At 37.6% G+C, this 16,553-nt stretch overlaps 1 protein-coding gene across 5 annotated transcripts; it reads right to left on the minus strand.

The window, feature by feature from the left end:
- Positions 1-91: 91 nt before the first annotated feature.
- Positions 92-16,458, minus strand: IRAK4 (interleukin 1 receptor associated kinase 4). 5 transcript variants are annotated; one of them, XM_081127696.1, is made up of 12 exons: positions 16,372-16,458; positions 13,835-14,004; positions 11,529-11,674; positions 10,312-10,488; positions 9,505-9,665; positions 8,531-8,595; positions 6,887-7,001; positions 6,440-6,549; positions 4,339-4,522; positions 3,181-3,243; positions 1,359-1,517; positions 92-1,231 (listed from the first exon to the last, which is right to left on the minus strand). In XM_081127696.1, exons 2-12 carry the CDS (start codon positions 13,993-13,995, stop codon positions 1,196-1,198), a joined length of 1,377 nt encoding a protein of 458 aa, XP_080983822.1. In that variant the 5' UTR covers positions 13,996-14,004; positions 16,372-16,458; the 3' UTR covers positions 92-1,195. The 5 variants fall into 5 exon arrangements, with proteins under 5 accessions (XP_080983822.1, XP_080983823.1, XP_080983826.1 ...); XM_081127697.1 differs by having other exon boundaries at positions 13,835-14,021; positions 16,390-16,404; XM_081127700.1 differs by lacking the exons at positions 11,529-11,674; positions 16,372-16,458 and having other exon boundaries at positions 13,835-13,911.
- Between the last annotated feature and the right edge of the window lie 95 nt (positions 16,459-16,553).

The following is a 16,553-nucleotide window of genomic DNA, read 5'->3' on the forward strand; positions in this document are numbered from 1 at the left end:
GCTTATTTTGAAAGAATAAGAAGACTATGTATGAATGGCTGAGACCTATGGCCATTTTATATCGCTGCATAATAACTTACCACAAACTTAGTGGCTTATAGCAACTCATTTATTATGTCACAGTTCTTTATGTCGGAAATACAGGCACAGCTCAGCTAGATTCACTACTAAGAGTCTCACAAAGCTGAAATTTAGGTGTCATCTGGGGCTATGGTATCATCTGAAGTCTGCAGTACTCTTCTAAGCTAATTGAGGCTGTTAGAAGAATTCAGATGCTTGTGGTTATGCATCCGAGGTCCCAGTTTTTCTTGCTGGCTGACAGCCAGAAAGTAGCTAAAACCTAAGAGGCCAGCCTTAGGTCTTAGCCAATCTGACCTTTTTACAAGATGGTAGCTTCCTTCTTCAAGGCCCACAGGAGAAGCTCAGACTTCTTGCAGGAGCTCACCTTATTAGGTCAGGCCCACCCAGCCCAGTCTCTGTGTTGATACTCAAAGTCAGCTAATTAGGAACCTTAACTGCATCTGCAAAATTACATCAACTTTGCTGCATAACATAATCTAATTATGTTCATATCATTAGAGTATCATCTGGGAATGTTTGGCTTGTAGTGAGTAATTGCTTAAAACAGCACACTGTGAACATGACCCTATAAACAAATGACTGTAAAAAAATTTATAATCATCTATATAAACTTTAAATTTTATATCACTTTATAAGTTACAAAGTATACTTGTAAACATTCCGCATCCTTTGATTTTCATGACTACCAGTCAGAGAGGCACAGTAGGTATTAGTCCAATGTTACAGGTGAAAAAAACCAAGGTTCAAAGCAGCTAAGAGATTGCCATAGCTTTACAGAAAATTAGCAGTGGAGTTGGGCCTTAGCCCAGGGTCTTTTGATTCTATAGTTGTCCTCTTTTTTGCTAATCCTGTCGTTTTCAAATTGTGTTTGCTGAGGTTCCAAGATGTCTTCTCAGGGATTACTGCAAGAACTAAGAAGGTAGGGCTAAGTGTTGATATGGCAGCTCTCCTTCTGTTCTATATGTTGAGATTTCTACATACACATTAGTAACCACCGCACCACACCATGCTTCCTTGTTAAAGGTAAAAAAGAATGTTTATCCAAAACATTTAGTTTAAAAAATGGTTTTGATAGCTGTATATAAAAAAGCCAAGAGTCTGTTCTACTGAAGTTTTAAGAAGCTGTCATTTCTTGCAGCAGCTGTTGGACCTTTTATAAAGAAAGACAGAAAAAACAAAAAGAACCGCATTAAACAGTTGGTTTGAAGTGTACACTTAGGGAAAAAATGACAAACCCCACCTCCTTCACTTTATAAATAAGTGTAAAAAATTAGTACCTTCTTAATGTCTGGTCTCTTATTTTTCTTTTCATTCAGACACTGACTGGCAACAGAGTACATAGTTTCAATGGAAGTTAAGTCAATGTCGCTCATCTTCTTATCAATATAATCTTCAATTGTCTTTTCTTCATCTTCAATTTCTTCTTTAATATCTAGCTTTAAAACAAGTGTTAAAACTTTAAGAGTTTCAAATGAAAGTGAAAAAAATCAGACCATAAATGTTAATTATTTAATCTACTTCTTAATAACATGTACTCTTATTTTACTGTGTACTTTTATAACCTTATTAAGAATTGAAGACATACAGAAGAAACCTAATTTATTTATTTATACATACACACATATATACATACATACACACACACCTCCCAGGTACTTTTCATTTGCCGTCTAATTTTTGTATTTATGTTACTGAGCTAATTGCTGTCGTGCTCCCATTAGCAGCATTTACTGGGCTGCCAGCACAGGGTGGTCTGTTTCTCGATCTGCTCCTGGCAACACAGTTCCAACTTCTGAAAACAGACTCCTGTCCCTGTACACTCAAACTTCTCTGAGGGTATGCAAACTGTTGAATCAAAGGCCAGAGGAAGGAGGAAAAGGGGGGCAGGGCCGGGAGGAAAACATAATGAATGAAGAGAGAGGCACAGGACTAGGATGATATATTGGGTTGAGTGGTGGCCCCAAAAAGATATGTCCACGTCCTAATCCCCAGAACCTGTGAGTGTGGCTTTATTTGGAGGAAAAAGTCTTTGTAGATGTAATTCAGTTACCCAGGTGGGCCCCAAATCCAATGACAAGCATCTGTATAAGAGAAATGAAGAGAGGAAAACAGACACAGGGGAAAAGACAGTGTGATCGCAGAGGCAGAAACTGGAGTGATGTGGCTACAAGCCAAGGATGCCAACAGGCACCAGGGACTGGAAGAGGGGAGATTCTCCCCTAGAGCCTGCAGATGTCCTGGAGCCCTGACAAAACCTTGATTTCAGACTCTGGCTTCTGGAACTGTGAGAATACATTTTTGTGATTTAAAGCTTTAGTTTGTGGTAACTGTTTTTAAGGAAACTAATACAGATGGCAAAGGCTACTTATGTGAGGTTGACTGTAAACTCTCCAGGAACTCTTCCCAAAGATACATTTTGAAAGTATTTGAGTAATGGCAGAATATAGTGATATATGGGTTCTTTAACAGGCCGTTCTCTTTTAGATACACTTGTATTAAAATCTTATTACTTTATAGTCATACTGCATTCAAACTTGAAGAATAAGTCAGAGTTTAATCTTCCTTGAAGTATTATGATTTTCACTGTTATATGAGGATGCACAAAACTTGCGACTGAGATGGATTCCATGTGTTTTTGTATTTCATCTTTATCCAAAACAAGATCTTGAGGCTTTTATAACATTATGGAGGAAAAAGTCTCAGGTGAATGGGTGGAAAATATTAGGCCTTAGACAGGTGTGCCTTGCTTTAAAAATATAAGATGTAAGGTAGTAAAACACTGTTTTTCACTGTCTTCCTATATTATTAATCTATACATTTTCTCTGTATAATTCAATCCATACCCAAATACTGGAGATGACCTCAGAAATCATATAGCTCTATTATGATTTACCCAAAAAGAAACCAGAATACGAAATACATAAGTGACTTTTCCAAGCTTCACAAATATTTCACGGCAGAGCTGAGATTAGAAATATTTGATGCCCTTTCCATATGCCACTATGTAATTGCCAAGAGAAAATGACATTTCTAGATGCCAAATTTACCCATATAAATTTGGATTATAAATACAAAGAGAAAAGGACTGGAAAAAATTACCAATAACTGAGGTTCCCGGTGTTCATCCACTGCTGGAAGTCCAGTTATTATTTCTAGTAAAACCTAGGAGGAAAAAATAGCAACTCCATTAATGTAACACTTAATGTAACATAGAAATGAGAAGGAATAGGAATCTTGATTATGAAATCTGATTAATCATTTCCACGAACTGCACTATGTCTTTTAGGCATGAAAGCAGAAAGAACATGAGCTATGGTCATTTCTCACCACCCTTCCTTCACTGTGACTCCACCCACCCCCACAAGCAGTTCTTTCTACTGGTAATTTACTAAGCAATCAGCCCACTCAGCATGTATCCTGGACACTCCTTTTCCTGTTTTACAGGGAATTCTTCACAAGAATAATTTCTTCTGGCTCTTAGGAGAATATTATTTTCTAAACTTTAGGCATATCCTACAACCCTCTGCCTTATGTTCGCAGTGCTATGAACTTAGCTTTCCATATATAAAATACACATGAAAAAATAAGATGAAGCAGCACCCAATTTGTCCAACCAACCCCACTCACTCCTTAATCCATCATAAAAGTTATCAGAAACAGTCTGGTAGATCAGAGGATGCCAAAGGGCATTTTCTTTAAAACATATTTTCATTTCTAAAATATGATACTAATGCCCAGCTGGCGTGGCTCAGTGGTTGAGCATCGACCTAGGATCCAGGAGATCGAGGTTCGATTCCCGGTCAGGGCACATGCCCGGGTTGTGGGCTCGATCCCCAGTCGGGGGCGTGCAGGAGGCAGCTGATCAATGACTCTCTCATCATTGATGTTTCTATCTCTCTCTCCCTCTCCCTTCCTCTCTCTGAAATAAAGACATATTTTTTTTTAAAAAAAGGTTAAAAAAAATGACACTAAAGTGTATATACTGTATGATATTATTTATTTTATGCACTGATTTAAGTTTCATACTAATTCATAAGGACAGTGTGGCCCAAAAAATCATTTCTTGCAGTAATTTCAGAAATTAATATCAAACTTTACAAAGTTGGAGAAATTTTTATAACTTTCTCATTTAACTAGAGGTGAAAGTGAACAAGTTAGAGAGCTAAACAAGATAGGTGTATTCAAAATATTCTACTTCAATTTCATAACTATTACCAGCATGATTATTGTTACCAATTATATATGCATGAAACTTACCACACCAAAGCTGTAGATATCAGATTTGGGTGTTATTTCTCCTCGCAGAGCTTCAGGTGCCATATAAGCTGTTGTTCCCATTATTCTGCTGGTCATGACTGTCTGGGAAAACTTCTCAGAAGCTCGTGCAAGCCCAAAGTCAGATATTTTGGCTGTAAAGTCTTCATCTAGTAAGATATTTGCGCTGAAAAAATGTAAAGTTTAGAGAGAAAAATTTTTTTATTAAACATTTTTAATGCTGACACTATTGCAGATGTCCCCCATTTTCCCCGCCTTTGCCTACCTCCATCCTCACCTCCACCTCCCTTGGCCTTCACCACACTACCACATTGTGCGTGTCCATGGCGCATGCATATATGTTCTTTAGCTAATCCCTTCGCCTTCTTTATCCAGTCACCTCCACCCACTTGCCTCTGGCACCCATGAGTCTGTTCCCTGTATCCATGCCTCTGGTTCTATTTTGTCTGTCAGCTTATTTTGTTCATTAGATTCCACATATTAGTGAGATCATATGGTATTTGTCTTTCTCTGACTGGCTTACTTCGCTTAGTGTAATACTCTCCAGGTCCTTTTCAGGCAAGTCAAATGGTTCCTTAAATAGGTGTAAGAATGTATGTATGTATTTACAGAGTATACCATGTTATAAATATACATCATAAATGCCTGAAATTTGAGTAAACAAATCTAGATTTTCAGATAAAAGAAATGACTGTGTTCTTTTTGTTTCTGGAGGAAAAATTTTAGGAGAATAAAAATGAAATAATGCTGTTCACATGAGTAAGAGATATTTTCATTATTTCACAAATAATTAATTACAGAGTCATTCCCCTTAAAGTCTCCTAAAGCACCATTCTTAATTCCTTTCCTAACATTTCTAACTTCATTTAAAATCAAATTTCCAACCCAAATATCTCAATTATTCATTTCTTGATTCTTTTTTTTTGTACTATCTGAAATCTTTCGAAGAAGGACTATAGCTAAAAGATCTTCATTCATTATAAGCATTCACTCATACACTCATACTTTCATTCCACAAAAGTTACTGACGACTCCCTATGTATTAGTTTTAAGCTCAGTGCTGGGCACGGAGAAATCTGTAAATCTTGTCCATGACAAAGATACATGCATAACTTTTTTTTTTAAATCCTTACCCAAGGATATGTTTTTATTGACTTTTAGAGGAAGAGAGAGACGAGAAGAGAGAGGGAGTGACAGCAAGAGAGAGAAGCATCAATGTGAGAGAGAAACATCAATCTGTTGCCTCCCCTACAAGGCCCAACTGGGGATCGAACCCGAAACCTAGGTATGTGCCCTGACTGGGAAAGGAATCGAACCTGCAATATTTTGGTGTATGGGAGGATGCTGCAACAAGTGAGTCACCTGGCTAGGGCCATGTGTAATTTTAAAAAATCCAGTAAGGCCTGGCTGGGCGTGGCTCAGTGGTTGAGCGTCGACCTAGAATCCAGGCGATCGGGGTTCGATTCCCGGTCAGGGCACATGCCCGGGTTGCGGGCTGCAGGCGATCAATGACTCTCTCATCATTGATGTTTCTGTCTCTCTCTCTCCCTCTCCTTTCCTCTCTCTGAAATCAATAAAGATATATTTAAAAAAAAAAAAAAAAATCCAGTAAGTGCTCCAAAATGGTGATATTAGGTACAAAACGCAGAAAAAACGACACGAATGAAAAAATGAGAAAATTCCAAGGAAAAGCGTGCTTAGTCTTGAGTGATTATTAAAAGCTGATGGTTAAATGAGAGAAAGAAAGGCATTTCAGGCAAATGGAGCAACATGTAATAGTGATTAAAACATAAAAGCATATGACCCATTTCAAGAGACTGGTGTCTGAGCTTGATTTTTAGGGCCAGAACCTGGCAATGTAGTAGTGAAGGGGGAAAAACTGGTACAGACAGGTTAAAGGCTGACCAGAAGGGTTTGTAATCAGGTCAAGGACAGATAGCGAGGGTCTAAATAAAGGCAGAGTGCTGGGGATAAAAAGGACACCTATAATCTGGAAGTGTTCTAGATTAAGACATGCATGTGAATCCTGAATAGAAAGAGAACAAGATATTCTTTAAAGATAGTTTTCCAAAGTAGCATTTACCTTTTAATATCTCTATGAATTTGATGGTTTTCATGTAAAAAACTGATGCCATTAGCTGCACCCTGAGCAATCCTGCATCTCATGTGCCAAGAAAGTGGTGGAGTGTCATCCTTATGAAGTAAGAAACAAATTTAAAAATAAGATAAAAATACCTACAGAAAATATATAACAGAAATTTTTTCTAAGCAACTTTTAAATGAGGATTAGCATTTCTCATTTGACAATAAAAACATATAAGAGCATCTTCAAAGTCTAGTCTTGACTAATATTTTACATTTTAGATTATCACCTAACAGAATGGCACTCCAGCTTTTTACATATCAACTACATAATTTTCATAGAGCAGGAAAAATATTAAGATTAATGCAGTTTAAATGATCCTGTCACAAGGTGAATATTAGTATCCAACAAAGAAATAGAAAGCCAAAAATCTAATAAACATCTTACCAAGCAAGACAGTCTGTCTAGCAGTGAACCGTTAGGCATGTAAATACATACTAAGCAGAGGTCATCTCCATCACATGAGAAGCCAAGTAGCTCTACTAAATTTTCATGTTGGCACCTATGACAAATAATTTCTCACTCAAAATTATTATGATACACACATGTATTCAGCTGTAGGTTGGAAGTTATTCAATATAGAGCTTTAACAGAAAAAAGAACAAGAAAATAATATGCTTTATATCATAATATATGTTTATATGTTTATTATAACTGTTTATAATTTTCTGCAAGCAATTCCCCTTTTAGTCAATACTGACCAACTAAGAAGTAAAACCTTTCTATTTTACAGTAAAAGCTCCATAATTCAGACCACTGGAACTTATGACAGTTCGGTTAAGGACTAGGCTGATGTTTACCTTTGTTTAGCACACTTTTCACTTGTAGCACAAACAAAATTTCAAGAAGCTTGTTGAAACCTGAATGACAATCCTTTCAGAATGCTCTAACACATCCAAAGCACTGATTTACAAAGATCTGCCCTTTAATCACATCTAATTTACACATTTGATATTTAACCATATGTGATTACTTATAACCTAACTTGAGTTTCTTTATATGACTTGAGCTTAAAAAAACTAAAGAGAGCTGAAGTGTAACAAAACTGCAGACATCTGTGATATAGCAAAAGAAAACTGGGTTCAGTGTTTAGTGCTAAGTTTAAAGCCCAGCTCTGCCACCTCCTGGATATGTGAACTATAGCAAATTAACAACTTACTGAGCCTCAGCAAATTTATATGCTCAATGCGGATAATAATACCTCTTATGTAACATGGATGCTGTGAGGATTAAATGAGCAAATATATGAGAGCCTAGAAAAGTACCTAGAACATGATAAGTATTCCATCCAAGTGTTTACTCATTTGTTTATTCAAAATGATCTATAGTTCTGGCATTTCATTATTTCAAATCAGATTTTTCTTTGAAATCAGTCTAACCTCAAAAATATTTTATAAAGTGCAAATTAAACTGACAAGTGCTCCATGTTCCAACAAATTGGCACATTTTAGAAATGAGTAGATGACATTTGCTGAGTTTATACTATATGTAAGGCACTATCATAAATAATTTACCTACTTTATTCCTCACAATAACATAATGAAGTAAGAACTATTATTATCTCATTTTATAGATGAGAAAATGAATGGATAGAGAGTTAAGAAATGTGGTTATTATTTCATTCTGCTAGTAAGGTCCAGAGATTGGTACTTAATTGTAATACATTGCTGGTAGGAGTATCAATTATCATAACTTATAAGGTCATTTGTATCTCTACAACTTTTTATATCTTTACAATTTATCTCTCATAAATTCTGGGAGCAGAAAACATGATAATGGAAGAATGCTGAAATTCCATGTAATTTTGCTATGATTTAAAGTAATGACTGCTGTTTAACTTACAGGCATATAAGTATGTTTAGTCATAGAACTGTAGTTAAAGTTCTTTCAGTTCCTCTAATCTAAACTCTTTATTTCATTTGTATGTATTTGAAACTACCACTAGTTCATGGCACACTCTGGGTAAGAAACCAGATCCCTCACTCCTTGCCATGCTCTTTCCCACTACACCACACTGCCAAACAAACTTACTTTGCCATTACTTTTATTTCTTGATCAAACTGTTGTTTCAGTTCTTCAGTACTAATGTCAACCACCTGACAAAAATAAAATAATATGCAATATAACACAATACAATAACACTAAGGCTCCTAACGATACAACATGGCTCAAGAGATCAATTGGCCAACACCTCTTTCCTTAAAATAGTAAGGCATTATTGTCCCCATTTTAGAGAACAACTACTAAGAACCAGATACATTAGTGATCTGCTTCAGGTCTGATGGCTGGTTAGGGAAGGAAAAAAATCTTATAAACCATATAACCATATAAACCTCATTGAGTTATTGTGGGAGCAAAAAAATAATATGAGACTTCACTGCATAAACATTTTGAAAAAAATTCCATGGAGCAGAAAACATATGATAATTTCAAGGAAAAAGGGAAAAATAAAACCTTCAAAAGTATTTTTAGCATATATAAGAGGATGACTATCTTTACCATATAAATATGTACTATATTGATATTTTTAGAATATAACAACAAACTTAGAATATAACAATCAGTAAGTAAAAGGTGAATACCCTAATAGGAATGGGAACAAAGGATACAGATATGAAATTTTTCAATTTTTTTCTTAATGTACATTTTATTTTTAAATGAGAAAATACAAGAAAGTTATTTTTATAAAATTTTCTTAGTATCTTATTTTAATCTTGATTATGCATGAAGCACTGTGTAAAGCAGGGCTTCTCAACTTTATTCTGTGTTTCCCATAATTGTATGTATAATTGTATGTATGTATGCATAACTACATTTTTGTAGGGATAGGGCCCACAGCTTTCAACAGATTTTTAAGTGTTAAGAACTACCATCTTAAAATGATGTTTATTTAAAGAAAATATGCACTGAAATAATATATTTCCTAAAGATTAATTTAAAACTTATATAGCACACTAGGAAGTTACTCTTCCTTAAATCATTTTATTACTGAAAATGCAACTTACTGCCGCAAGCCTCTTCACAGCCACAGTTCTGTTGTTCACATAGCCTTTATAAACAACTCCAAATCCGCCCTCTCCCACTTTGTTGCCACCGACAGAAATGGGTCGTTCATCAAAGTTATTTGTGACATCCTTTAATTCATAAAATGAAAAACTGTGAAAACCTACAATGTCAATAAAGGAAAAAAGTGATTCAATAAAAAAGAAATTAGTTTTAATAGTCTGAGCATTTTCTTATTAAATATTTTATATTTAAATACTTATTACTTGTATTAGGCACACTGGGAGAGAGCAAAACCATTTTTGAATAAAAATTTCAATCACTTACTTTCTTTACAAAATAAATATTTACTTATTGCCTCTACTCACTGATAACACACTGACTTACACAATGAAGATGGTGCTTAATAAATCAGGAGGGGAAAAACCTATGAAAGAGTTATTGCCAGTGTGCAAAAAAGGAGAAATTTATTTTTAGCAGTAATGGTCTTAATGACACACTACTAGTGCAGTGATTTTCAACCTTGTTCATCTCGTGGCACACATAAACTAATCACTAAAATTCTGCAGCACACCAAAAAATATATTTTTTGCTGATCTGACCAAAAAAATAGGTATAGTTTTGACTCATTCACACTGGCCAGCTATTGCTGTGTTGGCTGTTGCCATTTTTTTATTTGACAACCTAAGGGAAAAGAGGTCAGTGCCCCTGACTAAACAGGCAGGTATTGCATGTTTTAAAAATTCTTGCGGCACACTGGTTGAAAATCACTGCACTAGTGGAATGCACTATGTGCCAGTGATACTTACGTGTATCGCTAACTTCTAAGCTTTCTGGACTTGAGGAGTCAGGTGGCATATAATTTTGTTCAGGATTCAGCACAGGTATCACAAATGCCCTGTCTTTGTCACAGAGAGGCATCTGATTCTGCTCAACTGTTACAGCTTCTTTACAAGGCAGTGTTTTAACAGTTTTGGGAACAGCATCTGTCAAATGAAGTAAGATACAGGTTGCCCTTCCATAGAAATAGTGTTTGTGAAAAAGTTAATCTAGGAACTTGGTTTATTTAACATCATTCCACTTTCCACATCAGCCCCATATTCTTGCAGCACACATAAGAAGCTACCTATTAAGAATTTTGTTTTGTTAAAAACAGGCAAGGTAGAGTTTTCTAAATGTGGTCTATGAGCCACCTGCATCAGAAGCACTGAAGTACTTGTTTAAAAACAAAGACCTTGAACCCAATTCCAAAATTCTGATAATGATATTGGTAATAGAGCCCAGGAAACTGTTTACAAAATCCCAGATGATTTTATTTTTTTAAAATATGTCTTTATTGATTTCAGAGAGAGGAAGGGAGAAGGAGAGAGAGAGACAGAAACATCAATGATGAGAGAGTCGTCATTGATCAGCTGCCTCCTGCACGCCCCCAACTGGGGATCGAGCCCGCAACCTGGGCATGTGCCCTGACTGGGAATTGAACCTCGATCTCCTGGATCCTAGGTCGATGCTCAACTGCTGAGCCACGCCCAGCCAAGCCCAGATGATTCTTATGCACACTGAAGGGTGAGAACCACTGGTGTAAATGACATCAAAGGGGAAAAGTAAGGTTATAAAGAAGGCAACACGAACCTACCAAAATACAGTGTAGGGAAATCATGACCACAGAGTCCCATTACGGTGGAAGTGGAGGGTGGAAAAAAAGCAAGAGCTAAAAATACCCAAATCCCCCAAATAAAAACAAATTCCCATCCTTCTAAACTTCTTATTGGCACCAAACTACCTTACTTCAATGATGGGATCAGACTCAATCACGAAGCCTCCATCTCCTTAGCAGCAAGCAAGTCTGCAGTGCCCTATGTCTGGGGTGCTTGTTAAGAGTTGGGGAGAGTTGAAAGAATGAAAAGGAGTCTCAAATATCAGGTTCATCTGCTATGAGAAAAAAGTAAGAGTAAGAAGAAATGGTCCTATTTCTGCCACTGCCTTTCCACCCTCACTGCTGATGCACTAGTCACACTCAGTTTACCTGGTAGCAAAAGACTCGCAGGGGCATAAAACTCATTTTGGATCAAAAGATCCACGAGATCACCAACTGTGCAATTTGTGGTGCCCCAGTCAAACAGTAATTCACCAGTGGGACTTTTTCCAGCTTGAAGTAATGCTTCAAATCTCCTTAAAAGCAACAAAGAAACAAAATTAGTATGTAAATAGAGTTAACATGAAAATAGGAATTATTCCCCCTGTCCCTTTCTCCAACAGCAGCTCCTATAATCTTAAAGGGACAATAAGAAAACCAACAAGAATTATAGAAAATAGGAAAGATAGGCAGAAGGAAAAAAGATGCTGAAGGTGATGATAATATAAATTAACACTTACTATTTGCTCAGTAGGCTACAGGACATACACATATGAACCATTTACTTCAGAACGATGCTATAAATATCATACTAATTTACTAATGAGAAAGCAAGGCATGGAGAAGTAAAGTAACCAGCTCACAACCACACAGCCAATAAGCTGTATCTACATTGAGATTCCGAATTCAGATTTCACTTGACATAAGAGCGTGCTCTCAACCTAAGCTATATTACTTCCCTACATGACGTATTAACTTTGCTAGTCATATGATTTTTAACAAAGCAGCCTGCTTAAATAGAATATACGTAAACTTGGAGAAGTATTCCTTTGATCATAACTATATTTCTTTCCTGTCTGTTAATCCTCACCTGAGGATATTTTTTTCCATTAACTTTTTAGAGAGAGTGGAAGGGAGGGGTGGGGAGAGAGAGAGAGAAACATTGATGTGAGAGACACACATTGATTGGTTGCCTCCTGGGCCAGGGATCGAGTTTGCAGCTGAGGTACGTGTCCTTGACCGGAACTGAACCCACGACCCTTCAGTCCGAGGGCTGATGCTCTAACCACTGACTAAACTGCAGATCAGTTTTTCATTCCCACTTCTTTAAAAATTAGCTTTGAAAAGTAACATTTCTCTTTTTCTTCCAAATTTTTTATTTTGAAAAATTTCAAACCTACAGAAAAGTTGAAAAAGTAATACCACAAACAACCATTTACCCTTCATGTAGATTCACCAACTGACCAATTGATAACATTTTGCCATGACTGTGCTCTCTCCCTCTCCATCTCCATCTCTGTGTTTGTGTGCGTGTATGTATCATATGGAGGCACATAATGGCAGTTTGTACTATTACTGGTGACAAAGTTTGATTACTTGGTTAAGAAGGTGTGCTTTAGATTTTTTCTCTTTTTACAGAGAAATTTCTCTGTTTCCCTTTTATGCTTCATAAGTACCCTGTGGACAATACTTTCAAATCTTGTGTAGTCTTGTTCATCAATAACCTTTTACTTTGTGGTTTTTAAGCACTCCGTGATGAGCCCTGCATGAATTAACTACTCACTGGTGATTGTAAATTGGTAACTTTCTAATTCTATCCTTCTTTCAATAATTATTTGTAATTATTCTGCAAAAAAGGGCTTTTTCTCCTCACCACCACTGCCTCAGCTATCCTCCAAAGCTTTTTCATAGTAATATCAATAAACTATCTTTAAAAATAGACGGTCAAACTTTAAACTGAAGCTTCTTCTAAGTAATTTAAGATGTTCATCCTCCATATGAGGAAACATTTCCTGGAGTAAGCTATGGTTTTAGGTTCTTTATCAGGTTAATGCTGAAAATCACAAATACATTTCTTTTCCTCTTGCTTCTAAAGACAGATTTTTGGGATAGGTTTGAGCTGAAATAACTGACTAAAATAAAATCTGTACTTATAGTCTACACTACATCAAGCAGAGATGAAGACAGAGAAAAAATAGAAATTATCTGAAAATAGTGTTGAGAAATCCTGGCTAAGACCTAAAAATTCTGTTCATCAATGTATATACATTTACAAGCTACTAGGAAATGTCAATTTGAATTCCCAAAATACACCGTTAAAGTAAATTAGAGATTCACACACACAGAAGTTTAGGCTCCAGGATTTTGCCAGCAATTCTTATAATATTCTTATGTTACTTCAAACTGGGAATGACAGTATGAAGCAGCTGTTAACTCTACTCCTCAGCTTGCCAAAGAGAGAAACAGAATAAAAGCAGGAATCTTGATTCTAACCCAAACACTTATTTGCCAGATCACAATATTAGCATAGCTGAATGAAACAAACATTGCAAAAAAAGAAGGGGTTACTTATTACCATGATCTCCACTGGAGGGAGGTTTATTTTCTGAACTGAAATATGAAACAGCATTTATACCTATTAATCATTCTAGATTGTGAAGTAAAACTTTAAAAAGAAAAAGAATTTCATATGTTACCTTATGTGAAACTGATTGTATCTATCATCACCAGATGGTTTTTTAATAGCTACCGCTAGCTTCTTCCAGCCTTCTTGAGGATCAATATAATCTGACAGCTTTCTAATTAGTCCAACATTGAGGCAACGCACATATGTTGATGGTGTTATGGGTTTGTTCATCTTCTATTCCTATAATATAAAACATTCTCATTAAAATTTTACAGTAGTTTTAGGGATGACATCTGTAAGCTTATATATCACTCTTTGCTATAACATGAATTGTTGGCAACTGATTACACCATAACAAAGGAATAGTCTGAAGTCAACTATAGTCGACCCTTGAACAACACGGGTTTGAACTGTGCAGGTCCACTTATATGCAGATTTTTTCAATAAACACTATAAATGTATTTTCTCTTCCTTATGATTGTCTTAATAACATTTTATTTTCAGCTTACTTTGTTGTAAGAACACAGTATATAATAGAAAAATGTAACATGTGTTAATTGACTGTTTATATTATCAGTAAGGCTTCCTGTCAATAGCAGGTTATTAGTAGTTAAATTTGGGGGCAGACAAAAATTACACATGGTTTTTCAACTGCAAAGGGGTCAGCGGCCCCTAACCCCTGCATTGTTCAAGAGTCGTCTGTAGTTGATATCCTAAGAAATTAAAATTGTGGTTTATTTATTTATCTATCCTCTGAGCTTGTTTTTTTTACTCCACCTATAATATCAATTAAAAAATGAAAGGATTTTTTTTTTTTTCCTGACACTGACATTTTCTGAGTGAAATTTACACAAAGGAGCAAAAAGTTTACTTTTTCAGAAAAATTCCTATGAACATGTTCAGGAATGAAATGCATTAATTTTATTTTACATAAAATAAATGTAAGATTTATTTTTCAAGTTAAAATAGTTTTATCAGTCAGTATTTATTTCTATTAAATATTTATGCAACACTCTTTGGTAGAAGTAAAAAAAACTAGATAACAATTGAGCAGATTGGTGTGAATACAAATTTATGGGGACTCCTTTTCCATTGGGCTTTCAACAGTTCCATTAATCCTTTTACTTGTCTTCACTCATTGTCCTTTGAGGTTGTTTCACACCTTTACCTCTCTATATGTCGTTTTATTTGATCTCCAGGTCCCTCATTCTCAGCAGGTGGTTACCCTTCTTTCTAATTAATCAAGACAAATAAGTTCAGCCCAGCCCGGCATGGCTCAGCGGTTGAGCATGGACCTAGGATCCAGGTGATCCGGGTTCGATTCCAGGTCAGGGCACATGCCCAACTTGCGGGCTCCATCCTCAGTCGGGGGCCTGCAGGAGGCAGCCGATCTATGACGACTCTCTTATCATTGATGTTTCTATATCTCTCTCTCCCTCTCCTTTCCTCTCTCTGAAATCAATAAAAATATATTTGAAAAAAAAAAAGAATATATTCATATCAAATGAATTAATAAAGCTTTATGACTGTGCTTCATTAGATCTCTGATCAGAGGAAGAGAGTGTAGAGGGGTGGAGGAAAGATGGACTTTGAGGTTGCATGGCCCTGGGTTCCAACTGTTACCAGGGCAATAACTCAATCCACTGGGCCTTGGTTTCATCTGAAAAACAGAGATGGTAATACCTAAGAGTTGCTATTAGGTTTTAAATCAGCAAATGCAAAGGACCTAATCCTGTCAATAATAGGTGATCAAAAAAATGTAGTGATGATTATTTTATGTCAGAAGTTATTCTTATGTCACATTTTAAAAAGAAGCCTGGCTGGCATCTTTCAGGGGTTGAGCCTCAACCTATGAACCAGGAGTTGCGGGATCGGTCCCCAGCAGGGGGCGTGCAGGAGGCAGCGGATCAATGACTCTCATTGATGTTTCTCTCTCTCCCTCCCCCTTCCTCTCTCTGAAATCAATAAAACATATATATATATAAAAGATTAACACAATTTTTAACTTAAAAAAATGTACAGAGTTTTAGAACAGTGGTGAGGGTCTACCAAGAGAGCAGAAATAAGAGGTCTGAGAATATTGCTGCGCTTTCCAGACGGCGTCAGCCTCATTTGATCAAGCACAGCTGCCAGGCTGCCGGGTACGCTGTCCCCATCGACAGTGCGCCCATCTGGCCCTTACAGCCCCTCCCGCCTTCCTCACCCCCGACGCTCGGAAGCCGCAGAAACATCTAATAAGAATCGTGCGGCCGCGTTTCCTGGTTCTCACGAAAGGCGTTTCGTAAACGGGCCTGCGGAACACACCGCCGGGGGCCGAGGAGCGGCGGGCGCGGTCTGGCGCGGCCACGGGCTGGGCGCCGCCTCTCTCCGCCCCAGGGTCCCCCTCCGGGCCGCCTCACCCTCTGACCCCTAGCGACCCGCCCGACGTTCATTCAGGGCGGCTCTGCCCGCGCAGCCCACTTCCTCTCTAACTTTTCCCACTTGGAAGGTAAGGCGATTTGCCTTCCGAAACGGTTCCTCCACCACCCTTGGGCGGAGGGCCGCGGCCGGGGCGTGGACCGCCAACCACGTGCGGGGAAGGAGGCGCACGCAGGCGGAGTCCCTTACCTGGCCAAGCGCGGGGACCGGGAGCCGGACCGGACCCAGCAGGGCTGGGGCTCCCGCTGAGGAACCAGCGCAGTGGGAAGGGGCGGGGCGGGGCGGGGCGGGGCGGGGCGGGGCGGGGCGGGCCCAACCCCTGAGGCTCCGCCCCCAGCCCCGTCCGGTCCCGCCCTCCCCTTCCTTTTAGA

This window comes from Miniopterus schreibersii (assembly GCF_964146895.1).
Source record: "Miniopterus schreibersii genome assembly, chromosome: 2".
In the NCBI taxonomy this organism is placed as follows: Eukaryota; Metazoa; Chordata; class Mammalia; order Chiroptera; family Miniopteridae; genus Miniopterus; species Miniopterus schreibersii.